Source organism: Capra hircus, chromosome 7, assembly GCF_001704415.2.
Source record: "Capra hircus breed San Clemente chromosome 7, ASM170441v1, whole genome shotgun sequence".
Taxonomy (NCBI): Eukaryota; Metazoa; Chordata; class Mammalia; order Artiodactyla; family Bovidae; genus Capra; species Capra hircus.
In genome coordinates, this window is record NC_030814.1 from 90813487 (window position 1) to 90840973 (window position 27487).

Below are 27487 nucleotides of genomic sequence, written 5' to 3' on the forward strand. Positions count from 1 at the left end.
AGCCACCCCTGCCCCTCCCCCTTGCTGCAGGCTGGTGCCCATGCAGCCTTGTCCTGGCCGGAGACCCCTTGGGAGGGCTTGCCCTGCACCACCACCAGGCCAGAGACTGTAGAAAGAGACATTTAATACTTAAAAAAAAAAACATCAGGATTACATTTGGATCTGCCCCAGGCTATGACATCTGTGCCTCCTCCAGATGCTGGTTAACCAGGGGGCCTCAGGGACGAGAAGGGGGGCCTGATGTCCTTGGGGGCTTTATCAGTCACCAGAGGAGAGGAATGTGAGCCAGGCCAAGGGTCCCCTGCTGGCCTGGGCAGCTGCCTACCTTGGTGTGGAGGAGATGCCTGAGCCACTGTCCAGAGAGGGTGTGATGGCTGGCTTGGGACAGGGAGTTGCCTGGGACTCCCCAGGGGTCCCAGCACCAGGGCTCAGGAACATTCACTTGTCAAAGCCTTTGTGCTTGACCTTCCACATAGTGGAGGCTGGGCCCCCATGGTCCCGTGTGTGTCTGTAAATGTGTGTGTATGTGTACACGCACTGTATGCTGGTCATGGCAGCTTGTGCCAGAGAGAGATGCTCCCTGTGCTTGGCTGGAGATGGGGCGGTGGGCATGAGTGTGTGGGATTCAGTGCCCTGCAGAAGGGCGATGGCCTGTCCTTGGGGGCCCTGGCCTCTGAGACACCCAGCCTTGTCTCTTCGTGAGCCCCCAGCCAGAGGGAAGGGGCGAGGCCCTTCCAGGGAGGTGACATCTGTAGGCATTCATGGGCCCAGGGGACCCTGGAGGGGGGATTTAAAAGCAGGGTGGTGAGTCTCAGCCAGGGTGTCTTGCCTAGACCACCCCATCGCACCAACGTTCAGTCCCAGCCTTAAGTCTCTGGGCTGTGAGGGATGGAGGTGGGAGAGGACATGTGTACATGTGTGTGAATGTTGGATGGAGACATGAGAGGATGTGAGTGTGCATGTATGTGTGTGGATGGAGGTGGGAAAGAAGGTGTGTTTGAATCTGTGTGTGTGAGAAAGAGGTGGGGGGAGAGAAGGAGGTCCACCTGGAGTCACCCATCCCTGGAAAGGGGTAGGAGTTAGTGTTTCTAAGAGCACCTTAGTGTGAGCCTCCTGGGGCGAGCGGGTAGGCCGGGGGCAGAGTCTAGAGCAGCAAGATGGGGAACACTGCCCAGCCCCAAGATGGCCACGCGGAGTGGGGAAGGGAGCCCCTTGGCGGTGAGTGCTAGTGTAAATGGGGACCCTGCTGCCCCTGGACCGGCAGGAAGCAGGCCACCCCGCCGGCCACAAGCACTGCCCTGGCCGTGTGGAATGCAGAGATCTGGACGGAGGGGTGGTCACTGGGGCAGCGGCACCAGCACCTCCACGTAGCTGAGGGGGAAGAAGCCTGACTGGCCGTCCAGCATGCCCTCGTACCAGTTCTCATCGATCTGGTTGGTCAGCGTGATGATGTCGCCCTCATGGAAGCCCAGCTCCCCATCGTTCTCAGGCTCGAAGTCGTATAGGGCCTTGCAGCTCGGCTGGTCCAGGGGTGCTGAGGTTGGGGGGGGAGTGGTCCAGGCTGTCACATGCCCCAGGCAGTACGCAGGGTGATGCCACCTCCCCTCCTGCCCAGCTGCCTGGTCCTGCCTACCACCTCCCATGGCTGCCCAGAGTAGGAGGTGGCGAGGGGAGAAAGACTCTGGGAGGAGCTGGCGATGCCTCATGGCATCAGGGTGTCAGTGAACAGAAGCACACAGCGCTTGGAGCAGTGAGGGCCAGCTCCGCTTCTACTGGAGGTGGGGAGGGGAGGTGGGGGAAAGGACCCTAAACCCCAGGTGGGAGCCCGGGGCAGGGCCTGTGCCCATGGGGGACACTCACGCATGCTCCTGCTGGGGGTCCGGATGGGCTTGTCAGAAGATCGGAAAGATGATGAAGCTGCTTGCAAACAAAGCACAAGGTGGACCGAAGATGCTGGGGTGGGGCCTGGCGCCCATCCCAGGGTTGGGTGGCGGGGGCTCTCACAGGGAACTGGCCCTGTGGCTGGGGGCTACCCTAAAAGGGGCCTGGGGCAGAGCAGAAGCCTCTTCCTCTTTACCTGTGATTTTGGGGGCCGCGGCACAGGGGAAGCCCCCGTTGGACTGCTCAGGCTCTCCGAGGTCCAGGAGCTCCCGTGGCTTGGGCTTATACTCTCGTTTGGGGCGTGAGGAGGCTTCCCGCATCCTGGAGGGGAGTGTGTGCATGTCGAGGTCAGCTGCTACCCTGGGACTCAGGGTGCGTGTGGGGGGCTGTGTGAGGGGATACTACGCACGGAAACACTGGTGGGGGGCCCCTGGTGTGCCTCCAAGGCTGCCTGCAGGCTGGGCCCCACTGAACCCAGAAGCCTCCTTGGTGATGGCTGCCCGGGTACTGCTGCCCCACAGACATCCTCCCCGCATCAGGGAACCACCCCCACCAGGACTTCCCTTCTCAAGGTCCTGGGCGCCTCCTGACTGTGAGATGGCCCTCAGGGCCGAGTGGCCAGGGAGACAGGGAAGGAGGAGAATGGCCTTCCAGGGACAGTCGAGCAAACCTTCTCCCCAAAGGACATCCCAAGCCTCTCCTCTGGGATCAGTGGGAGTGTGATTAGGTCTTGCTGTCTCCTGGGACCCCCACCCATACAGCCTGGGGGTTCTTTCTAAAAAGGAGGTAACCCCCACCTGCTGCTGCTCACAGCAGGGTGGGGCTCCCCAGGGGCAGGTCATCCCCCAGGCCCTAAAGGGCTGGCCCAGGTGGCCCCAGCCCCAGGCCACTGGGTCTCCTAGTCGGCAGAGTGGGCCGCTATTCACTGGGAGAAGCCAGGGGCCAGACTCACCTTCGCTTGAGCTTGTCAGCCAGCTCATCCAGGATCTGCACGGCTTGCCGGTGGTAGTCCAGCTGGGCGTCCACCAGGGCAGAGAGCTGGCTCACCTGCTCGATCTGCAAGGGACGAGCCAGGGCTGCAGTACGGCCCTCCTGACCCCCATCTCCAGCTGCTTCCTGCAGGGAGCCTTCACAGATTGCTCTGGACGTGGGCCCATCCCTGCCTGTCTGCATGACCCTTGAGCTGCAGCTGGAGGAGGGTGAGGGGCCTGAGGAGACCTTGAACCCTCAGGCAGCCAGTCACCCCCCTGGGTCCTCTTGTACCCACTTTCTTTCCTTCACATCCTAAACAGGCAATAAGCCCACCCACGGCCCTGGGAAGCTGGCACCACCTCTGGGCTCATTTTCGGGGCTCCCCCAGGGTCCATGAGGAGGGGTGCGCAGCCTGCATACGCACATCAGTCTCCAGGAGGTGGTGCATACTGGTCTCCGCCACCTCCTTGGACTCCTCGAACTTCTCCATGGCCTGGCGCAGCTCCTCGTCGGGGATTTTGCCCTGCCGCTTCTTCTTGTAGTCGAAGTCCAGGCGGCGGCCCTCCAGCTTCTTCAGGTGGTGCTACAGGCCAGGACGGGGGTCAGGTCTCGTGCCCAGGGCCTCAGGGAGGGCCACCCTGCAGCACCTCCTGCTGGGAATCTGGCCCAGGCAGGGCTGGGTGGGGGCATACCTGGATCTCCTTCAGGTCCTTGTCACACAGGTTCTGCAGAGGGTCGATGAAGTTCTGCTTGACCTCAATGTCCAGGGAGTCCTTCACCTCAGCCAGGCGCTTCATGGACTCCCCGGCATCCAGCAGGGCGTCACCTAGGGAGAGCGTGGGGTTGGGGAGGAAGCTGTCACAGGAGGCCTTGGCCTGCATGACGAAGACACGTTACCCCCACAGCTAAGAACCTGGATGCCAGAACTGAGAACAAGGGACCCTGGAATTTGACCTGGAGCCACAGGGGCTGGTGTGACAGCTGTTCGTGAGCCACCCTCCCAGCTCTCTGAAGGCACCCAGGTCTGGCCTGGGTCAGCTGTGGGGGGATGCAGCTTTCCCAAGGTCATGACACTGTAGACAGTACTCATGGGAGACAGAGGGAGCTTCCAAAGAAGCCTCGACTGCTCTCTTCCACGGAGCCAGCCAGCCCCGGAGAAGCTCCAGAGACTGCCCCATGTTCTCAGGCCTCCTCCAACCAGCGCCCCTGACCCCATCCAGGCCCCCCACCTCGGCCTCACCAAAGTTGGACTCGCCGCCCAGCTCCTTCCCATGGCGGATCATGCACTCGCCCAGCAGGCCCTCCGACTGTGGGTAGCCAGGGTTCTTCACCTGCCCTCGGATCTTGGACACCGTGTTGAGCATTGTCAGCTTGGCCCGAGAGGCTAGGAGAGGACGGGCCAGATGGGGATGGGGATGGTCTTGAGGAGCCGCCAGGCCTGTGCTTGGCCAGCACCACTGGCTGTCCTCTGCCCATTCATTTCTGAAGTGCTCCCCCAGCCCAGGGAACCAGAACCTCCCAGACTTCTCCTCTCCTGGGAGCGCTGACAGTGGGCAGGAGCTGGGGAGGGGGGAAAGGGAGGTGTGCTCCTCGAGACCCCCAGAGAAGCCGGGTAGACAGGTCTAGGTGTGGACGGGTACAGGCACCCCTTTTCCAGGGGTTGGGGTGGGGGGACAGGCACGCACCCCCAGCAGCTCCAGTCCATCCTTGGCACAGGCCTCAGGTGGAGGCGGCTGCTAGTGCTGCCTGTCTGGCACCCATTCACCTTTCACCACAGAACCCAGCAGTCCCTGCCTCCCTCTTGGTCCCGAGACCCCACTGCACGTCCAGAGGCAGGTACACAGCTGGGGCCTGCCAGCCAATTCACACTAGTCCAGCGAGTTGACTGGAAGAAAAACATGCTCTTTTCTGCTGGGACCACTAGCTGTAAGGGTAATTTAAGGCTAGGATCACGAAAAATGGGAGCTGACAGATAAAGCGGTAGGAGACCCTAAGGACATCCTTTGAATGCCTGGATCCAGCCACGCCTGAAACCACCCACCCCTGGATGTTTCAGTTCTTTGAGCCCATGCCCTTCTTCATGCTCCAGTAACCAGAGGACTCCTGACTGCCAGAGACCTGAGGAGTTGGGGTGCAGACCCCTTGCAGCTGATAGGTGCCCCTACCTGGGTTGGGCTGCAGGTACTCAATGGTTCTGGCCAACACTTCTGTCACAGCCTTGCTGGTGACATCCACCTTCTGTAAAGAGAGTCCATGTGTGGAGTTTCAAAACCATCAGGGTGCCTGAGGCCAAACCAGGAGCCCCTGGACAGCCCTCAAGCTGTCAAGTTCCCTGCCTGCCTCAGCATCCACACAGGAACCCCCTGCTGCTTTGGGGTCTCTCTCCCTCCTTGCTGGTGGTTGCGCTGTGTCCCTACCACTACCTGCCCAGAGCTGGGGGAGGCCTGCAACCCACCCAGACCCTCCTCATGAGCCTTGCGGACCCGAGTGCTCGGGGCCAGGCTCTGTAGGGGTTGGTAACACTGCCAGGCATCAGACAGGTACGTTCTCCCATTACCTTCTCCATCTCTTTGAAGTCATCGTCAAGCTTGGTCCCTTCTGCTCCTCCGACCTTCTCACTGACCAGCTGGGGAACAAAAGGAGTGAAAAGAGTGTGAGCTGAGGAGGAAAGTGAGGGCTCAGAACGGCCGTGATGGCTTCCCAGGGATGCTGGACATGGCAGCCAATGACGGGGGAGGGATCTAAAAGAGGTCCTTGCTCCAAACCTGCACACTCCCGCAAACCCAGGGTCTGTCCTGGGGGGGACCCTCTCTGGTCATGCCCACGTGGTCAGGCTGTGCAGACTGTCTGGGTCCCCCTTATAGGCTGTGGTGCCCATGCCTGGACAGTGTTGCTGTAGTTCAGCTCCAGGTGAGCGGCCAAGGCTCACGGAACTGTGACCTCCCTCTCCCACTGAACTGCCACTCAGGGAAGGAATATCGCAGACCACTGCTCTGCATCTCCCCTGCCCCCACCCACCCCCCGGGGCCAGTAATGAGCAGGTCCCAAGGCCGAATGACGAGCACCAAGTGGAAGGGAAGACCAGTCCTGCATGGGCCAACTGTCACGGGGCCGGAAGTCACTTCTGGTATGGGCACACACACATGCACACAATTTCCTAATGGCTGGCAGCAGTCTGCCCACCCCTTGGGACAGCTCCAGGGGCTCCTGAGGGCAGGAGCCAGCACTGTTCAATGACTGGCCCACTGCCTTCGGCCTGTGTGGTCTTGGGCTATTGAGGTCACGGCCTCCGTTCTTGCCTCTGTAAACCTGGGGTGACAGCTGTGCACTCCCGGGACTACTGTGTGCAAGTGTGTGCTTGGGGGGGCTCCCATGATGCCCGCACTGCCCACCCCAATGCCCCATTATTTCTCCTGAGCATCCTGTCTCCATGGAGGCAGAGCTGCAGGGCAGGCCCAGGCTGTAGGGCCTTTATCCCTGCCCTGCCCACCCAGGGTCTGGGGGCGTTGCTCAGGTAGCTACACACCCCGGCCAGTCAGGGCTCTCACGGCAGCTGCACCCTGGAGTCCAGAGGGCATGGGGCACAGGCAGGAGGCAGGCCTGGCTCAGGGACCTCCTCAGACAGGCAGGGGCTGTGCACCTGATTCTGACTTTACAAGAGAAGGCCTGTCTCTCCTATAGGTGTTTCTGGGGCATCCCAAGTTTCATGGGACGGTTTCACTTCTTTTGATAACGGCCAAACAGGACATTCTCGAATTCAGTGGTTGCCAGAGGGAAATGAGTGAGGTATCTGATGTGAGACGAGACACTTCTGGTGAACCGGGAGGGCCGCTGAAGCGCCAGGGCTCAAAACCACACCTTCCGGGCCGAGGGCCTGCTCGGTGCAGGGGGCCTGGGCGCCTGCAGGGACCACGTCTTTCCTCTGAGCGGGGAGCGCATGGGCAGACCCCATGGCCTCTTTCAGGCTCCCTGGGAGTGTCACCTCTGGGAGACCCCTACAGTTACCACGTGGGCCCTCCTTGTTCCGGCCCCTGGAGGCCCCGCTGGGAACATCTGGGTCCCTACCAGTCTCTTTGTCCCCCCCAGACCCCAGGAGGGAGCACTAAGCTCCAACCCCTTGGGCCGACTGGCCTCAAGCCCCTTCTCTCCAAGGCTCACAGTCCAGAACTGATGCAAATGGGTGAGAGGATGACAAAAGGCCAGAGGGAAGAGAGAGAATGGGCAAGCCACAGGCCAAACGCAGCGAGAGCATCAGGGAAGGGAGGGGCGCTGAGGGCAGGGTCCCTGAGGAGGCAAGGACAGCTCTCCAGAGGAGGGGCAGGGGGCCCCCAGGAGATCTGCAGGCAGGGGTGCTGCCCAGTGAGGCTGTGGGCAGGACATGCCCACCCAGGTGGGAGGATGGACTCTGATGCTCAGTCCTGCCCAGGGACTCTGCACACACCCTCTGGGGCGCAATGAGGGCAGCAGCGCCACCATGCAGGTGACACCTGCACCCGCAGCTTCGGCATCCCACACCCGCACAACCTGCTGATGTCCCCAGCCTGTGGGAGAGGGGCCCGGCAGGTAACGGGGTGTGCCCTCTCTCCTGTCTGTACCGAGCCCCCCACCCCATCCATCGTCTCACGGTGGAGGGACTCACCCCACTAGCTGAGGCCTGCACAGCTGTGGCACCACCTGGGGTGGGGGACAGCTGAGCAGGTGGCTGACTGCTACCCACTCTCCTGCAGGGGTGTGACGGCAGTGGTGTGGGAACCATGGCCTCCTGGGCCTGTGCCGCTGGGTGGGAGCCTGAGCGACTGGCAGTGGCCCACACTGGCTGCCACCATGACACCCACGCTGGTGCCTCCCAGGGGAGTCATGGGGCCAGGCCTGGCAGCAGCCTTTGGACATGAACTTGCTGCTGCCTGTCGGACAGGCCTCTCGGATTGCAGCCTGGATTCACTTCTGCCCTGGGAGGCGCTTCCCATGTTCCATAAAAGTCCAGAACAGCGTCTTTTCTGTTAGAACAGTAAGGAGGCTGGGCAGCTGCTTGGTAAAAAGGCTCATGAGTGGTTCTGAGACCAGCCAACAGGTGTGCTGCCGAGGCAGGGCCACTCTGTGGCCCTGTGAGCATAGGCCTTGAGTTTGGCCCCTGTGACAACGGCTCTATGGGGGCACTGCTGGCCTCTGCACACCCACCCAGGCACGCACGCCTCTGACCGCACAGGGGGCTCCCTCTGTGGCCGGTTCCTCCAGTGCTGCCTCTCTGGGGAAACTGACCAAGCCAACCCCCACCGCATGCTTGGTCTGACCTGATTTGTTGATGTCGTTCAGTTGCTCAGTCATGTCCAACTCTTTGTGACCCTATGGCCTACAGCCCTCCAGGCTCCTCTACCCATGGGATTCTCCAAGGAAGAATACTGGAGTGGGTTGCCATTTCCTTCTGGGGACCTTCCCAACCCAGGGATGGAACCCACGTCTCCTGCATTCGCAGGAGGATTCTTTACTGTCTGAACCACCAGGGAAGCCCGGCCTGTATTATGGCTCCAATATCCTCTGGGAAGAGTGCCCTGCCCTCAATTCAGGCTGCAGGTACCTCCAGGGCGGGTTGGGGGCCACAGCTGTGGTGTGAACTGAGGGGCACCCGAAGCTGTGGAAAGGTTACTGCCACTGAGTGGTTGGAAGGACCCCCAACCTGTTTCCCTGAGAGCTGACCCACTCGGGCTGCTCTGCCAGGACGGCCTGGGTTCAGCTGGCATGTGGACCTGAATGGTGGGATTTAGATGACATGCTCATGAGTTGGCCCAGTTCAGGCTCCCATGTTGAGGAGCAGCAGAGCTGTGCGCTCTGAGGACAGCAGTCCCGGGCACCTGGGGAGGGAGTGAGCCTGGAAGAGAGGTGGGTCCTTGCTGCTGAGCACCTGCACGACCTCCACCCACGAGAGTGGCCCCATGGGCACTGATACTAAAGACCAATAGGAGGAGGGGGCTGTTCTCTCAAAAGACAACTGTTCTTCAGCATTCTAGGCCTTTGGCCACATTTGGAGAGGAGTTAGGAATCTGACACGCGGGAGAGAAACAGAGAACGCACATTGGAAAAACCCCAAAACACAGGATGCCATGTGCCAAGAGCCAACAGAGCAATTGCTCCAGGAGTTCAGTGGAAAACAAGAAGGCAGGAGAACCTTCTGTCCCAGAAGTGGGGGCTTGGGGATGGATGGCAGAAGCTCGGATCCTGCCGAATGGGACATGCCGAGGGGAGGCCTTGTAGTTGAATAATCTTGGCAGGGAATCCTGATCAAATACAACATGGAAAATAAACGGCTGATCTATCTGCAGGCTCGGTGACCCAGGTAGCCGATCCGCTTTGATGAATTAAGAGTTTAAAAAGAGCAGCGGGAGGAGGCTGGCCCAGAGGAGTGGGAGGTGGGGAGAGAAGCAGAGCTGCTCAGGATCTGCGGTCCAGGATGGATGCTCCGCACGTTCTGCTCGGCATTTTCATGCCTCATGAGCTAACGCGCTGACCTGGGGGGCCACCACCTCTTGAGTTAACAGTGGAGGTCCCTGTCCTATCCCAGCCCCTCTCCTGCCCTCCGCCCAGCTAGCTTCTCCCTGCCTGCCAGTGACTGCTGGAGAAGCCCCCACTTCTCTGTCCCTCCTCACAGGGAGAGTCAAGCCCAGTGCCAGGCTAGAGGCTGGGGGCAGCCACTCTTGGGCCGTGGCCGGAGAGCTGGAACAGACGGCATGGGACAGGCGATGAGGGTGAAAGGGCCTTGGGATCCAGCCCCCACCCATCCCCTGGATTTGGGCTGGGGAACGCCCTGTAGCTGGGACACAGGGACCCAAGACTCTCAGGCATGAGCACTCCTGGCTCCAACCTGCGACCACCACGAGGAGGAGCCCACCACCTTGGCAGAGACTGCTGGCTCTGAGGAACGCCCCTCTGGTGAGGGAGAGAAGGCAGGGGAGGCTGGGTAAGTTGCAGCGCCCAGTGCGGTCTGGGCTGGAGCTCACAGCACAGGGTACCCCACACTGAGATGGCCAGCCCAGTGATCCTCGGCAGGGCTAAGAGATGCCTGAACGGGGAGGCCAGCATGGGGACGGGATGGGAGGAACATGGGGATGGACATGATCGCCTCCACATCCCTTCCGACTACGGTCCCCTCCCTGCCAGCCTCCTAACATCTGGGAGCTGCTCGCCAAACACCTCAGAACAGCCCCTTCTACTTTCCTTTACGGCCTCTGTCTCGTGACTTGGAGAGCCTACGAGGCGGACAAAGCCAGGCTGGCCTGCTGCCCAGTCGGCACACAAAGCCTCTGGCCTTCTCGAGTCTTCTTTCTGCTTGGGCCCTGGGCCCCTGACTAGGGGGTGCTGGCAGGGACTCGGAGGGTGAGCTCAGGTGACTGACACCTTTCTTACGAAGGTGAGCTGAGGGTGCTTCCGAGGAGGTGATGTACCATGCAACACTGCCCCAAAGCCCCTGTCGGTCCCTGCCTGCAAACCTCCGGTGGCTCCGGGTCGGGATGATCTCCAGAGTCTGGGCCCCCATGAGCTGCTCGAGTATGAAATGCCTGCCAGCAGGGGCGGAGCTTGGATTCCAGGCAGCCTGGCTCCCACGTGGCTCTGAGTAGAGGCTATGAGGTGTGGGGCTGGGCCCCCACCCCAAAGGGCAAAGGAGGGGTGCCACTGAAATGAGGACCACAGAAACACCATCCACACCCACACGAGGCTTCACGTGGAGGGCAGTGATCAACACCTCCGCCCAGGAGACCGGCAGCAAAAGCCTGAGTGCTCTGGCAGCAGGAGAGCCTCCTCCGTCCCGGGCCTCAAGTGCAGACTTGTGAGCTGACAGAGCAGAAGGCACACCCCTCCGTGAAGCCCCACAGAGGGAGGTGTCCTGTCGAGTCACAACTTCCTTCAGCAGAGTCACAGCTTGCTTCAGCAGATCGGGAATTAAGGTCAAGCCTCTGGGCATGCACTTCCTCTCCCCCTAGGGACCAAAGCTAAACAGTTTGTGACGGCAGCTCTGTGAACAGGAGCAGAGAAAACCCTCCACTGAGTACCATGACCACTGGAGCTGGCCCCAAGGGGCAGACATGGACCTCCAGACATGGTTCCACACAGCATGTTGGGGTGTATGTGGAGCTTGAGCTGTTCTCTCAGCAGAGGGGGTGGTACCTTGGGCCTGGGGCTGGCACGGAGATGCAGGCTCAGGAGCAGCACCCCTGGGGTCCCCAAGACTGCAGGGACAAGCCTGCAGCAGGGCTCCCAGGCAGCGGTGGGCTGTTGCTGTGGAGACGAGCCTGGCTTGGGGGCCTTGGTCAGACCTAGCTTCCTGCAGTCTGAAGCCCCCTGGCTTCTCTGTCCTGTGGTGCTCCCTCCTGCCTCCCTGCAGACTCTCCTCTCAGGACTGGCTTGGTGGGTAGGGAGCTGAATGCCGTGTGAGTCCCAGTGGCCGCTCCCCTGCCTGGCACATGCTGCTGAGATGAGGGGGGAGACCGTTACATGCGAAAAACCCCCTCAAAGTCACGTCTGGCTTAATTCAGAGTCTGATCTTGACGTGGCAGGGCACCAGGAGCAAAGCAGGAACCAGTGGTTGGAAAGAATGAACCGGAGGTGGCAGCAGTGATGGGAGGGGACAGTTGCTCAGGGACTGTCCAGGCTGTGATGAGCTGGTGGACGAGGTCCCAAGACAGAACAGTGTGCAGTCCGACCTCTGCTGTTGCAGGCTTTGGGGGGTCCAGCACCCACAGCCCTCCCACCCCTGTCGTGGCAGACACCCAGGGCTGCTCCTTCACCCCTAGGCTGATGACCAAGTCCCTAGACCCCCCCATAGCAATCACACTGCTGTCCCCACGGGGCCTCAGACTGGCTTTACCCGTCACGAGGCCCCTGTGGACCCCGGAACCCTCTCCCCCTGCCTGACTCAGGCCTGTTCTGCCCTGGCTCAGCCTCTCCTCACCCCTCCCAGGGACTCAGCCTCACAGGGGCCCCCACCTCGGCCTTGCCGGGCTTCCTGCCCAGGGCAGCTCCCAAGGCTGGGAGGATGCAGGTGGTTGTGACCCCAACTGGCTGGCAGGCTTTCCCCTCACAGCCCATTGGCCCGAAGCCACAGGCCCGAGTGTTCTCTGGGTGCTCTGCGGAGGGGGTGGGGGCCTGGGGTCAGGGCTCCACAGCACCTAGTCCCGCCTCCTCTGGGGACCACTCCCCACGCTGACCCCCAGCCCCCTGAGCACTGACTCCAGTGATGGCTGGTCCTGGGATTGCTGTTAAGGCGCCAAATTCCTCCACGAGAAAGCAGAAGCACTGGACAAGAACCGTTCCCGCTCTCACTTGTGATTAACCAGCTCCCAGTGCATTCGGTGGAATCGGGGAGGAAGCAGCCCCCTTGGGCGCTGGGACGGCTGTGGGGCGGCTTCCAGGTGAAGCACTTCTGGCTTGTTTGGGGGAGGGGGGAGGCAGGACTGCTGGAGGGGAGGTGGGCCACATTGGGCCCACCTCTAATGTGTCCACAAAACACTGCAGAGACGCCTAGTTCCTGGGACCTGCAGTCTAGCTGGCCCTGTGGTCAACCTTGAGGACCCCAGAGGAAGGGGTGGAGCCATGGAGACCTCCAGCACTCACTGGCCCAGCTGCAGCCACCGGGGAGTCGTCTCCACCTCAAATTAATAAGTGGAAAGACTGACAATCCAGGAGGTGATGTACCTTGCCCAGGGCCAGGCAGTGAGGTGTATGCACACGTGTGCGTGTGTGTGAGCGACGAAGCCAGACAGCAGGGGTGACTGGGTCACCTTGTTCTGGAGGCTGCCCTGCGTCTCCCTGATGTTGCTTCCTCACTTCAGAGACTGGCTGGGATGTCAGGGTGCCAGGGACGCAAGATCCGACTACAAGCCCCACCCCTCCCACCTGGCTGGGGAAGCATCCTGGTGAGTATGAGGTCATATCCCTGCCCCGAGAGCAGGCGGTCAAGAGGATCACAGCTGTTCCTGGACACTGATGGGAAACACACTGGGGATGGCCAACCAGGACGACACCCGGCCCGTGGTGAGTGCACTGTCCGGAGGCAGAAGGCCTGTGTTGGGGGACCTGGCGGCTCTGCCCCGCACCTCCTGGAACTCCAATCTCTCACACTGCACCCACCACTCCAGGGTGGCCTCAGCCTACAGCCCCAGGGACGTTACAGAGCTCTCTATGCATACCAAAGGCACACTGGACCGTGAGCTGTTCATGGAGGGGGGACACCAGTCACACGCAGACCCCTGATCAGGGTATGATGCCACCTACATGGGGAGGATCAGATGGGCCCGCCCCCACCCTCACTGAACAATCCTGCCCCAAATGCTACTCGGGGAGGTGACGGGCCAAAGCCACAGGGCCGGGCTGAGCTATCGGGAGCAGAGCCAGGTAGGGGCTCAGGATTCTGTCTCCTTGGGAGAAGGGGAGAGGTGGGCCTGACCCAAGCTGCCACCCCAGGCTGTGCCGAGGATTTTTACCCCACAACTGCCCGCGATCAAGGCTCATCTTTCAGGAATGAATCCCACCTGGAACTCTTGCCAGTGCTGAAAAGCCCAGGTGTAAACTGGCCTTGTACATTTTCATTTCTCATCTCAGGGATGAGGAAGGAGGGCTGTGCGTCACACAAGCGGGAAAATAAATTTCAGATGAAAACTTATAAAAAGAAACACCCAACCCACAAACAAATGAGGTCATAAATCCCCCGAGTCCTGCTGGTGAGGCCACACCCGCCCTGCACTGCTGCCCCTGAGCCGGAGTGCGCCGTGGGGGAGCTGCCGCCTACAGACCCACCAGGGGGTGTCCAGGCACACAGCAAACTTCTGTCCAGCGTGTCTGAGTAAACAAGGTGTTTCGCAAACTCATCTTTTTGTCAATGGCAGAGCTGATCCAGGAGCAACCCTTCAGGAAAGAGACAGGAAACAGGGCTTGGAAATCCTGTGAGGCTCACGCACAGCTGTTCAGCCTCCAAAGGCACTGGAGCAAACTCTGCATCCAATGCCATCGCTATAGCCGACCACAAAAGAGGCTGTGGACACCAGAGTACATGTCTCGAGGAGGGGCCACGTGCACCCCAATGACAACAAGCTAAGGTGATGAAAGCCCAGACCCCCTGGAATGCTGTCTCCCCGTCTCTAACCACTTCCATTCTGAAAGGCCTAACTAACGTGAAGCTACCTCTTCCAGGAAGCCCTCCTGATTCTCCATTACCCACCTTTGAAGGACCCAGGTAGGAGGAGCCTGACCACTGGCTACCCTCTCCCATTACCAGTCCTGGCACCTCCTCACTGAAGGCCAACCTCACACTGGACCAGGCTCTGTTCCACAAAGGTGCACACTCACCCTGCATCAGTCTCTGCTATGCTGTTCCTTCTGCTCCAAACCTTCCCACAGCTGGATCCTGTCCATCTGGTCCCCCTTAGAGCTCCCTCCTCAGAGGGGCTGTCCTGACCCCCCCATCACTCTCGTTCTCTCAAGCCCATTGGGCTCCGAGTCAGCGACCCGGGCACTTCTGTACCGTCCATGCTTGGAACTATGTCCAACACTAGAAGTGCTTCCTTGATACTCAATGCCCGTGGGAGGAAGGAAGGACCTCACATGGGTCTGACCTCATGGCACTACTCCACACGGCTAAGCACCGAGGACCTGAGAGATGACCAGATGACAGCATCCCTAACCCCCGTACCACCCCCCCACCCCCCGCTTTCCTTTGTGTTGCTTATGGGAAGTTCAAGTTAGGCCGAACTCTGCCTGGGGAGGCTGCCTGTCTACATCCCCACTCTCCACTTGAGGTCTGCCCACAGCCGGCCCCCCTCACCAGAGGGCAAAGGGAAAGTATGCAAAGGAAAAAAGTCTGAGCAAGATGGGCCCAGGCTGGGGACTCCTTAGTGGCTCAGTGGTGAAGACTCCACCTGCCAATGCAGGAGAAATGGGTTCGACCCCTGGACCAGGAAGATCCCACACGTCACAGAGCAGCTAAACCCGTGCACCACAACCACTGAGCCTGTGCTCTAGAGCCTGGGAGCTGCAACTACTGAAGCCCAAGTACCGCAGAGCCTGTGCTCCGCGAGAGAAGCCCCCGCAAGCAGAAGCCCGTGCAGCACAACTAGAGCGCAGCCCCCGCTCACCCCAACTAGAGAAAGCCTGTGCAGCAACAAAGACCCAGCACAGCCAAAAATAAAACCAAACGCGGGGCCCAGGCCGATGCGCATCCAGGGTACTCTGGTCCTGAAGTGGGGTAGTCTCCTATTGACAGAAGCCCCCGTGAAAGGGGTGCGCCTGCAGTTTGGGAGGACAGGACATGAAAGAGGCAGGCTGACAGGCAAACAGGCTTGAAGGCCAAAGGGAAACAGCCCCCAAACTGGTCAGGCTGCAGCCAGAGAGGCCACACACCCGGGGTTCGCGGATCATCGAAGGTAGGCTCAAGGGGAGGAAAGAAGCTCTGAGTGGGTGCTGAGGCACGCACCCTTATCTGGCACACCAGCTGGGCGGTGACAGCAGGTGACTCAGGGCCACTGAGACTAGTTCTTCAGGTGTGGCTACCAGAAGCAACTGACTGGGTGGGCCACAATCCCAGGACAGCACATGGCAAGCCAGGGGGGTGACCAGTCCCTCCTGGGCCACGAGTCAGATGCCAGCGCCCTGCCACCCTGCATGGCTGCTCCTCCCTCTGTCCCCCACCCTATTTGTCCAGAGGTACCTTCCCTTCTGACCTGCAAAGTCAGTCCTGAAAACCTGGAGCAGGAAGGAAGGAATCTTGGCACAAGATGAGACCAAGAAGGGCTTCCAGGGCCAGATGGGCCCCAGATCCTACTGCTCCTGAACCCTGGCCACCATCCCCTGCGGTGGCAGCACCAGGGGAGGGAGCTGCCCCTTCTCAGGAGGCACAGCAGGACTGGCCCACACACTCTCTGATGTTACTGTCTGCCCCAGTGGTTCTCAGGGCCCATCTCCCCTGTCACCTTTATTCCAGCCAATAGCACCTGGGATAGCCTCCCCTCCCCACCTACACACGCCCTGTCCAGCTAACTTCCCACCAGCTGCCCACTGTTGACAGGGCGGGTAGCGCCCAGCAGACGGTAGATCAGTATTTGCTGAGATAACAGACCCCCGCTCTCAGGACCTCTGGGGAGAACACCCCCAACCAGGGGTGTCAGCAATGAGTCCAAACAAGGGTGTGCCCATGAGCTCCTGGGGCAGGGCTGAGACATAGGGAGCAGCGGGGGTGTCAATCGCAGACAGCCTTGTGTCTTAACGTCAACCCCTCTGAGCCTCAGTTTCCTCGACTGCGAAATGGGGAGCTGATGACGCACTGTGGGGTCTGGCCAGGAACATGCTTCAAGAACCACAAGCTGCTCTGCAAAGATGAGTCTGCTGTTCCCCACATGATGCAAAGCCCAGGGAAAGAATAAGCCCAAGAGGGCAGGGAGCTGGAGGTGAGGCCCCGCACAGGCACAGTTCAGAGGCAGGACATGCAGAGCTACTAGAAGACTGGGATGTGAAGATGCCCGAGTCTCTGGAATGAAGGCCCTCTGCACACACCAGGATACGTGTGAACACTGCGTGAACTATGTTGCCAGCAGGCTGAGGTCCCAGCTGTCCGTTTACCCAAAGCCCCTAGAGACCACAGCCCAGACTCCAGACGGCTCATGGTACTCCGTGTGCTGCTGATGGGTGACACACATTCTAGAGCTCTACTTGGAAGCAAAGAACAGGGTTTGAGGGAGGAGGATGGGCAGCAAGCCCAGCATGGCTCCTGCCAGCCTGTGGGGCGCCCCATCTCCTCCTGCTTCTGCTGGCCGACCCTCAACACCCTGGGGAGCTTTCTGCCTTGACTCCCAGGAAGTCCCACCCATCCCATCATGGCACATCAAGAGTCGGCCTGTCTTTCAAGATGGTGCCAGTATACACCCCAAGACACCACGCTTACACTCTGCGTGTAGGAGACTGTGCCCACCTAAGCCGGGGTGTCTTGCCACATTTGCCAAGATGGCTGGGCAATGCCTTTATAGTTTTTTGCAGGAGAAAAGCTGCCCTGCCTTGGTCCCCAGATCTTCCTTCTCTGTTGTCACCTTGACACACGTGTCTGGTGTTGCCATTTCCTGAGCTAGGAGCAGGAAGAATATTCCAATCCCTCTTCGCCTGATGACGATGGTCTAGGGGCCAGGGCCTCCTCCCCTCCCCCTCATACCCAGACAGCCTCTGCTCCCCTGGCAGGGCTGAGCCCACAGACAGGCAGTGTCTGGGCTCCTGGACCACCGCAGGGCAGCCGTGACCTGGAGGCCCCAGTGTCCAGGGCTCCCAGGGAAACCTGCACGCTGCTCTCCCTTTTCCTCCTCGTGTCCACGGTCAAGGCCAAGGCCTGGGTCGTCTCGCGAGTCGCTCCTGGCTTCTCTGTACTGGGCGTGTGTCACAGGACCCTGCGTCACATTTGCCCTAGTCCAGTTGCTAAGCCGCCGTCACCCTCCCACTCTGAGCTGATCCGCCCTGACTCTGTGTCATGCCAACTGAAGAGGTGGTGCTTAAAATCTACATGGTCATGTTAAAAGGGCAGTCAGTAGTCTAGGACTTGCCTGGTGGTCCAGTGGCTAAGACTCCATGCTCCCAATGCAGGGAACCCGGGTTTGATCTCTGGTCAGGGAGCTAGATCTCCCCTGCAGCAACTAAAGATTCTGCATGCCACGACTAAGACCCCTTGCAGTCAAATAAGTAGATAGAAACAAACACGCACAGCAGGAACCTAGAGGAACTCTGGGACCTCACCTGGGGCACACCCACATGACTGCTCACAGCCACGCTGAGAGCAGAAACGCAGCAGCGGCCTCAGTGCCCGCTGCCAGGGGAGGGACACGTGGTCAACACATAAAGGACCACAGGGAGCTGTGGAAGTGAACCTGAGTCACAGGCTTCGGGTGGATGAAGGGCGCCAGCAGTGTGAACGGAAAAAGCAGACTGAGAAAGCTGCCCTGGGACGCTGTTGAGGCGCTGTGAACTTGAAAAACAAAGCTGCAGGCTCCCCAGTGGGGAGTTCACGTGCGGTGACGCATCAGGGAGGGGCCTGCAACACTCAACCATGCTGCGGGTGTTCACTCAGCTCTCCTGGGGGCCTGGCTGTCGGCGGGTCACTCTACCCCTCGCTCGACATCCAAGACAGTTTAGCACCAACTCAAGTGCTTGGAGAGGGATGTGCCCTTTATGGTGCACTAGTGCTGCCTAGCGTAGGGGAGAGTAGCTGAGCACACACTGCCTGGACAGCAGTCAGCTCCCCTCCGGGCGCGGCTGGGAGTTGAGCGGCCTCCTAGACTCAGACCAGGCAGAAGGCCCTCCACCCTAGTCCCCTGGAACAGCATCCTTGCGTCCTGGGTCCCCGACGTACCCTGTCTCCACAACTTCCCATGGAGGTGTCCCAAACCCACAGTGCCTCCTACCTACCACCGGCCAAGGCCAAGGGCACAAGGTGCTCTGGGGTGAAAGGGGACAGGAGGCCACTGGCGGGAAAGGCATGGTGATGAGGAACCCAGAGAGGTGTGAAGTAAATGCATCAAGCCTGGGGGAGGAAGAGGAACCTCAGAGAAGTCTCTGGGGCATCACCCACACCAAGCTGTAGCAGGGCAATGGGTGGGGAGCTGCAGCTGCTCCAAGGCTCCTTGGGGCCAAGATGCTGACCTTGCGGGACAGCAAGACTTCCCCAGCTTGGAGGAAATGCCCTAGGAGAGGAGATTTAGGCCAGCAGGTAGGGGTAGGGGACATGGAAATCCTTGACCCCATTCCCTCGGCTGGCCTCTTCTGGACAAAGGGTGGCCTTGACAGGCCAGGGCTGCCCTCCGGACTTCAGACAATTAAGGCTCTGATGATCCGAGGCCATCAAGTTGACGGACACCTGCTGGGGTTGGCCAAGGGGCCTCAGAGTGGGGAGGCAGGTGCCAGGGGACGGGGAGGGAGTGCTGCCTGAAGTGAGAGAGTTCCCGGTTTCCTTCCCTAAGTCTCTGCTAACTCTTGGGGCCGAGATCCAAAATGACCAGAGAGAAACCATCCGTCAACTGCTCCCGCTTCAGAGAAGGTGGGACTGGCTTGAGCTGTGCTGGCCAGCGTGGTGTCGGGGGACTAAGCACACAGTCTGAACAGGGACACAGACTGTCAGGCCTCCTCCTCCCCAGATCCTTGGGAAATCCACCCTCACCCCAGAACTCTCTCTTCTGAGACTTAATTCAAGCCTGCAGGAGTTCCTGGTTCCACATGAAGACTGTAGGGGCAGGGGAGGGGTGCCAAGAGGAGAGAGAATGCAAGGGACAAGTGAGAAAGCTAGTCCTGCCATGATCCCCTTCCAGTACCCTTCATTCTGGCTAGGAGAAACTTCCTGGTGGATACTTGTTTTTAAAAATATATTACTTTTAGGCTCTTTTTTTGGCTGTGCCACATGCCATGTGGGATCTCAGTGTCCCAACTAGGGATCGAGCCCGTGCCACTGCAGCGGGCGTGGAAGCACAGTCTTAACCACTGGACTGCCAGGCAAAGTCCCGGTGGGAAACTTGTGGTTTCACAATTCTTTTCACAAGAGAGCAGACCCCAGCTTCAGAGGTCAGGAATCCAGGAAGAATTGATTACATTGCTTTGTTTCTACTGTATATGGTGATCCTGTTACTATGATTTATTACAAGAAATAACATTAAGATCCCTTTTAAAAACAAACTTAAAAAATGAGTCTATCTGAAGGTCACATTAATGAATTAATTCAGGCCCCGGGCTAAGAGCTTGGTGCACAGTATTTACTGCAGGCTTAGATACTGAGGAGATAGATACAGCAGGCTCCCAAGTCCTTGGGGCAAGGACAGGGAAGGACAGGTAAGGTCAGGGCTGGGCCTCAGGTGCATTGGGCCTAGGAGCCCGTTGCATTGCCTGTACCAGCCAGCCGGTCTGGGACCACCATCTAGAGGGCGGCTGGGTGTGTTGTGACTGGGGATGAAGATCTGGAGGGGTGAGGGGCGCCAGGGAGGGAACTCAGGTCCAGGAAGGAGAAGGCCCAGAGGCAGGGTAGCAAATCCACAGAGGGTACCAACAGGGCCAAGCAAAGGACAGGGAGAAAGCTGGCTGCCTGTTGGAGGAAACAGAAGAGGCAGAAGGCGGCCAAGGGTGGAAGCCACAGGGTCAAGTCCAAGAGCTCAGAGGTCCAGGAGCCCAGCAGGCTTCTGAGGTCAGAGTGGTCGAGCCCAGGGATCTCCTTTCCCCAGGAAGCTGGGCACCTTCCGTTAAGTTTGGATCTGGCTGTCGGGTCGGAACAACAGAGACTGCCTGTGACAAAGTCAAGCGCAGGTTCCTCTGGGCCTGGAGCCCTCTAAGCAAATTCAAAGCAAAGGGGACAACCTCTGAGCTCGGATGACTTATTTTTTAAACCAGTCGGACCTGTTCCTGACTGAGGCCTCGCTGGCCACCCTGCCTCACACTGGTACCATCATGGCACCGACTGCCCCACGCCTGCTCTGGGGAGGTGTCCACCATTCCTGACAACTTGGTCAGTGAGCCATGACCTGCAGGGACCTGGGCCTGTCACCACCCACCAGGCAGCCCCCTCCCCCCTCAGGAGCTCACGCCCAGTGAGAGGAAAGTGTACTGGGTGTGAGGATGTGCCCGGTGTGCAGAACGGGGGCAAGAGACCACTGGGCCAGAGGCTGGGAGGGAGGAGAAGTACTTCCGGAGAGTGGACTGAGAGGCGGCAAGGATGAAGGAAAACCCCAGGGTCTGAGGGCAAACAGGAAGTGGACAGGAGAGCCGGACAAGGGTGGGGAAGGAGGGACGCTACAAGGCCAAGCGGACCTGCTGGACTGGAGTGTGCTGTCCACATGCGCGGGAGGGTGGGGAAGGAGCTGACACGGCACCCCAAGTCACCAGGGATGCTCCCCTCTGCAGGCCCAGCTCTGCCTTCTCTCTCATGCCCAGACGGACATCCCACTTTTGCACTCTCACAACCCACAACTTGGGGCAAATGTCTCTTGGCCCACCTGATATTCACTGAGTTCCTCAATGGCCCCTGGGCGGGCTGTCTCACACTGAGGACAGGGCACGGCACCTCTGGACGACTGTAATACCCAGGTGTGGAAGTCTGAGCCACCGGCAGCAGCTCTTCCCAGAGAGGCAGCGATTGATGCTGAGTCAGGTCCTTTGGAGGAAATCGCATGTCTGTTTTCCTGCTGTGGCTGGGAGTCTCCGAGTGACCCTCCTCTCGGGCCCAGTCAGCAGGTTTTTCTAGGAGCTGAATGGAAAAGGAAGACGAGGCCATCCTCTGGGAGCCTGGGCTAGTGGAGCCTGGGGGACTGCTCAACAGGAAATGAACACAATGTACCCAAAGTGCAGCACTAGGGAGAAGTGGCTGTAAATTCAGCCCTGGGGAGGGGGGCAGGGAGAGAAGAGGCAGTGTGGGGAGAGAGAAGAGGGGGAGGGGAAGGAGGAAGAGGGAGATGAGAAAGGAGGGGGGCAAAGAGCAGAGAGCAAGCAGCAGCTGCTAGTCTGACATTCCTCCATTCGGCTTTCCAGGGACGGCTTGAGAAAAAGTCCAGAAAGATCACCCCTAACGTTTCCCCAGGGAACGGCCTGGGCAGGGCTAGCGGGTAAAGATGCCTCCACAGGTCCGCAAGCTCCCAAACCCTCCAGCGGCTGGGAGGCTCCAGCATCAAACCCCCCTTAAACCTCAGAAACCTCCCCCGGCCCCTCCCCCGACCTTAGAAACCATAAACAAGAGAGTTGGGCTTTCCTCCCCTACTACTCCAGCCAATGACCTGATGCCTCTGAAACCCTATGGAGGAAGCTGGCTGCGAGCCCCAAATAAAGAACTAACTTTCCCTAGATTGGGTCAGTCTCAAGATATTGGCAACAAAGAGGAGAAGGCAGAGATAGGGGCCAGGGCAGCACTAACTGTGGTCCCTGACCCAGGGTCAAAGGCTTTGGGACATGCAGGCCAGAAGCAAATGGCGGGCCCGAAGGGCCCAGTTGCAGCCTGTCAGTCTGTCCTCTGAGGAGAGACACAGGGCTGCACAGAGGGGCACTGGAAGGGCAGGCAGAGCACTCAGGGCCCCGAAGGAGGCTGGCTCTGGAGGGACACTGGGGGGACAGGTGGGTGGACGGCACTGTTTTCTGGGTTCAGTTGCTAAGTCTGCGACAGTTCTGGAGTCTCAAAACTGTGATAGCCTCCAATTCCTGAAGCTGAGCAGGGAGATACTGAGAAACCTCTCACCTCACAGGCTCTTATTAAGTGGCACACGGAGTATAATTAAGTATCCTACAGCCTGGCCTCAAAACACACCCAGATAGGCAGGGCGATCAGCTCCCACTGAGTTCTGTGATAAACTGCCTTCACTACACCCAAGATTCATGAGTCACAGTGAGCTTCAGGCTCCATACACAGCAGTTACGAGCAGTGGACTGAGAACATGATGAGCCCCTGGTCCTGGCATGTTAATAACGAAGAGCTGCAGGATGCTGCCTGACTCTGGGGCGCCTCCCTGATGGTGAACAGTGGGTCCTGCCCAGGTCAGGTTAACCTGGTTTTACGGACAGGCCTGGGAAGCATTGGAGATGAGAGGCCCCTGCTTCCTTCGGGGAAGGGCAGTTTTGGGTTGCTTCTGAAGCTCCACAGCCCAGCCTACAACACAGGGCTGGTCACTGTACCCAGCTAGCTTGTGAGGCAGGATGGGATCATCTCCGCCCGGGGTCCTGCAGGGACACGGTGAGGTCAAGGGTCTTCCCACGGATGAGTCAGCAGAATGGTTTCCTGCAAGAGTGGACTTAACCCAGTTCCCGCTACACACGGACAAGGCCACGGCCAAAAGCCCTTCCCACATCTGCTGCCCTGAGGCAGAAGGTTTTCCGGGAGTGAGTGCCTGCAGCTGCTGGGCTCAAGGTCCTGAGCCAGAGACCACTCCCACCCCCACCCCCAGACCTTGCCTGACACCTGTTACTCCCAGGCTCCATACTTTGATTCGTGCTGACACTTAAGGGGTTATACGTTCCAGATTTTTGTGTCCTAAGATCACCCACGTCTGTTATTCAGCAGGCCAAGTACTTTGCTGGGAAATCAAGAGTGTGATTCCACAAAATGAAGTTTAAAAAATAGGTCGGAGCAGGCAGTATATGGGAGACCTCTGACATTTCCCCAACTACTGCTTACTCCTACAAGTTGGGGTCGGGGTCCCCTAGTCCTTCCCCACCCCCACGCCTCTCCCAGGAAGCTCAATCTTTCCTCCTAGACACCAACGCAGGGCCTAGAATCGAACAAACTTCAAAGTTACGGGATACGGTGGTCATGAGTTCCCCTCCTAGCTTGGATGGAACCAGTCTTTTAGTTCAAACTCTCTCCCTCCTTTCAGGCAAAGAAAAAAAAAAAAAAAAGAAATCAGGCCAGCATTCCAGGTGGCTGCCAGATCTACCCCTAGTTACACTCTCAGATCTCCACATAGCACAGCCACAAGAATGACCAGGAAACCAACAGCAGCTTAGGTGGAAACTAATGTCACCCACACACACTACAGTGACAAGTGAGCTTCTGAGACTGGAGCTTGCTAGTGGGTTCCTCAACCCACCTCTATTCCCCAGAAACACTCATAAAGGCATCTCCCCCCAGTTTAGATGTGCACAAAGACCAGGCGGTACTGACTGGCATTATTACATGGGGAGGCGGGAGAGGACCACAACCACGGGCCTGGGACAGACACCTACTTCTTTTTCTGCTTTATGCTATGGATTCCTCAACGTTCTTCAGTTCAGCCTGTCAGTGACCAGAAGTAAAAACTCACAAACTTCCCACTCAAGCTCAAATCGCTTTTGTTTAAGACCTGAAAGCTTTCACCAGAGAGGAACTGTTGCGGAACTGGTCATGCCAGCTACCGGAAGCTGGTTTGTCACCGATGTCTTCAATGAGGGAGACCTGCCGGAAACCAAGCTTCTCTACTCCTGGCTCTCTGTCACGCGTCCACCTTTCTCAATTTAGAGACGACACTGTTACAAGCCTTTGAAATCAAGAACCTGTTTCAGAGCAGCGCTTCTCAACGCTGGTGCTTCTGTCATTCGGACAAGATAACTCTTGGTGGTATAGAAGGCTGTTCTGTGTGTTACAGGGTGTTTAGCAACCATTCCTGGCCACTACCTACTCAGTGCCACTAGCGTCTGCTCCCCAAGGCCTGACAAAGCCAAATGTCCCTGGGGTGCTGCATGGAGAGGAAAGGGGAGAGGGAAAGGTTAGTCACCTCTAAGTGAAGAGGTGCCAATACAAGCTTGACAGATGCCAGTAGATACTCTGGGGTTCTTCTGAGGACCCCAGGGGAGATGTGGTGTCTGGGTGCCGAGTTTTACATATGTGTCCATCTGCATATATCAGGTTATCTCTTGTTTCAAGAATTAGAAAAGCAGGCAGCTGCCACAAGAATGCCCAGGAGGGATTTCTGTTGTTGCTGTTTGGTTTGGTTTGGGTAAAATTATCCTCACTTTTCTCAAACTGTAAAACAGGGTTTCCCAACCTCAGCACTGCTGACATCTGGGGCCCAGTACACTGTAATACAATTACCTCCCTCCAAGTTTTGACAGCCAAACATGCCTCCAGACATTGCCAATGTCCTCCAGAGGGTGGAACTGGCCCTGGCTGAGAACCACTGTCCTACTGGAAGACAAATGCCCCCCAATCCTTTGGTGTAGAAAGGGGAGTATGCTGACCCTTGGGCCAGATAAAGTGAGACTGAGACTGAGATCAACAGAGACTGGTTTAAAACATGTTCACTTGGTGAACCCTCAATATATACTAAGACTTAACAGAAATGTTACCTGGCCCAGACGATCCTATCCTGAGGACACAGAAAGAGGATGAAGGCGGTGTTTCTAAAATCAACACAAGAAATACGCAGAGAGGTGGACATGTCCAGACCCACAGTGGAGGTCTATGGAAACTATTGCAGACGGAATGGAACACAGCCAGGGTGATTCTTGAGAGCACAACTCAACAGGGACTTGGTCACGAGGCCAAGACGACGGCTCTCAGAGGAGGGCGTGGCCATGGTGGTGATTCTTCGGGACTGGGTCCCAGAATGCCGCGATAATAAACTGATCTGAACCACCAGCTTATGCTGCACTGAGCTTTCCAGGTTTCTAAGCGCTCCCTCTAAGTGCTACATTCAGGTCTGAATGCAGGGCATTCTTCCTTCCCTGAGAGGGAAGGCTCAGGTGGACACCCTGAGAGCCCCAGCTAGTCCCTCCAGCACAATGGGTCTTCTGGGGGCAGGATGGGCTACCAGCCTGAGGGTGGGGCGGGGAGGGTTTCCAGAGACCCGTCCACAGGAAGGAACAAGGTGGCCCAGGAGTTCTTCCAAGACCTATAGTTCTTACATGAGGGGCTACATCAGGGTGCAAGATAGTGGGCAGCACTGCAAAGTGCTCTGGTCAAGTGTGCAGTGAGGCAGGGCGGAGGGGGAGGTAGAGGCTTGCTGGGCCAGGTCACTCATTCCATCCTGCTGGGGCACAGGGCTGTACTCTGAGCAACAACCCTAGAATCCATCTAGATTAAGTTTCTCTTCCTCCAGTGTTTAGCCTGGAGTCAAGAGACAGACCCCAAATATCTTTAGCCCTGTCTAGGATCATTACTTTCCCCCTCAAGGGGCCAAAGGTCCCGGCTGTGTATCACTGGGGACACATTTCTCTTCCCTCCCACTGGACCTCTCCAAGTCCTGGGTTAAAGTCTGGTTTGCCAGCACTGCCTAAAGGATTCCTATGACCATTGCTCGTTCCTTCCTGGAGTCCATCCACACAAACTCCAAACCTAAGATTCTTAAGGGATGGAGAAATCCGGGAACTTTTTGGATTTGAGCCTATAAACTGAATTTTACATTTGCCTAGTTTTCTGAAGAGCGGATCCACTCAGCTTTCACCACATTTGTGAACAACGGGGCCTGGAATTTCCAAAACACCTATTCTGTCCATCACAAGTAGAACACTTAAACATTCTTGGATTCCACATTCCACTTCTGGGAACTTAACCTGTAAAGCCAATCCTACCTGTGAGCAGAGATACACACTGGCTATTCATAACAGAACTGTACATGGCAGAAAACTACTTGAAACTATCTAAACATCCATCAATAGACAAATAGTTAAAAAAAAATCACGGTAGACTTCATGGAACGGAATATCACGCACCCATTAAAAGGATCCAGGAGGAGGTAGAGGAAAAGCAAAGGAGGAAGATGAAATACATGACATCTTATCTCTTCAAAAGAACAAAACAAAACAACAGAATTGAGCAGTAGGCTCTAGTGCTGGGGCTCTAGGGAGAGGGGGGAAAAGGGGGGTTCCCCTAAAGACATCTGGCAGCATAGGAGACATCGGTGGTTGTCACAACTGGGGGAGCTCCTAAATCGACTGGGAGGGGGCCAGGTGTGCTGCTCAATGCCCCAGAGTGCCCAGGATGGCTGCCAGGACAGAGAAAGACCCGAGGTGGAGAATTCTGACTCTAGTATGATCTCCAAGACACAGTTAATGAAAACCAGCAAGTACATGGTTCTATGTAGACCATGCTACCACTATGTGGGTTTTTTAAAGAAGAGGCGTACACTTCTCTTTGGTTAACTGGTGACAGTCTTGTTTCTGGGGAGAGGGACTGGATGTCTGAGGAACTGAAGTGGGAAATTGACTTTTCACTCAATCCTTTCAATTCTGCACCCGGCCCACTGAGAAGGCTGTTTGTCATCTTTGAAAAAAAGAATTGCTCTAGACACAGAATTCCCTGCCCCTGGGCTCTCTGTGTCGACAGCCTCCGGACGGCTTCTTCCTCTTCTCTCTCTCCGCTCCCTCCCTGACCTTTTAGAGGGAAGGACAGGAGGCGAGGGATCCATGTCCGGGAACAACCTCTGGGTGCATCTCTGCTCCCCTCCACCGTCTGCCCACCATCCTCGAGGAGACTGGAGCCCACATGGCGGACAGAGCCTGGGCGCCCTCGCACGCAGACCCTGTCCCTCCTAGGCTGTACCCACCCTGCGAGGGACGCGTGCCAAGATCGCCCCCTCACTACCTCCGGTTCCCTCCTGAGTCAGGGCCAGGCCTGGCATCGCCTGGCCCCCCTCCGAGCAGTCTGAGCCCGGGGCTCGCCGCACACCACCCCCACCCCGCCCCGCCTCGGCCTCCGCTTACCTGGCTCGCCTTGTAGAACTGCTTCTTCAGCCCCGCCACCGACATGCTGCCTCCCGCCGTCGGGCCTGCCGCCCGGACCCAGCGAACCGGAGGGACCGCGCAGGCGACAGGTTTCCGGGCGCCACCAACCCCTAGCGCGCCTCAGCGGGCCCCTACGGCACCGCCTCCGCCGCCCTCAAGCCAGCCCCGCCCGCCCCGGCGCCGCCTCAGACCCTCGCGAGCCCGCGCGGCCAGGATATTACATGGCAACCACACACTTCCGGTGCCGGCCCCCGCACGCGCACGCGCGCCCTGAGCCCCCGTCTGCTCACACGCGCCCCCTGCCGGCGGGGGAGTGCACGCACATCCAGCCTGCTAACCGAGAGGCCGCCTCGGCCTATGAGTGGACTGGAGCGAGCCTAGAGGGGCTGTAGCGGCTGCAGCGACCCCTGGAGTCCCGGAGGTGGCCCTGACGTCTCAGGAAAAGTGCTTAGACCTTTCTTTA

The 27487-nt window shown here is 58.4% G+C and overlaps 1 protein-coding gene across 1 annotated transcript; it reads right to left on the bottom strand.

Annotated features, from left to right (window-relative positions):
- On the bottom strand, positions 105 to 27259 carry SH3GL1 (SH3 domain containing GRB2 like 1, endophilin A2). The gene is made up of 10 exons (XM_018050868.1): positions 27004 to 27259; positions 5411 to 5479; positions 5019 to 5091; positions 4094 to 4237; positions 3546 to 3679; positions 3278 to 3436; positions 2834 to 2937; positions 2078 to 2202; positions 1861 to 1917; positions 105 to 1534 (listed from the first exon to the last, which is right to left on the bottom strand). Exons 1-10 carry the CDS (start codon positions 27046 to 27048, stop codon positions 1338 to 1340), a joined length of 1107 nt encoding a protein of 368 aa, XP_017906357.1. The 5' UTR covers positions 27049 to 27259; the 3' UTR covers positions 105 to 1337.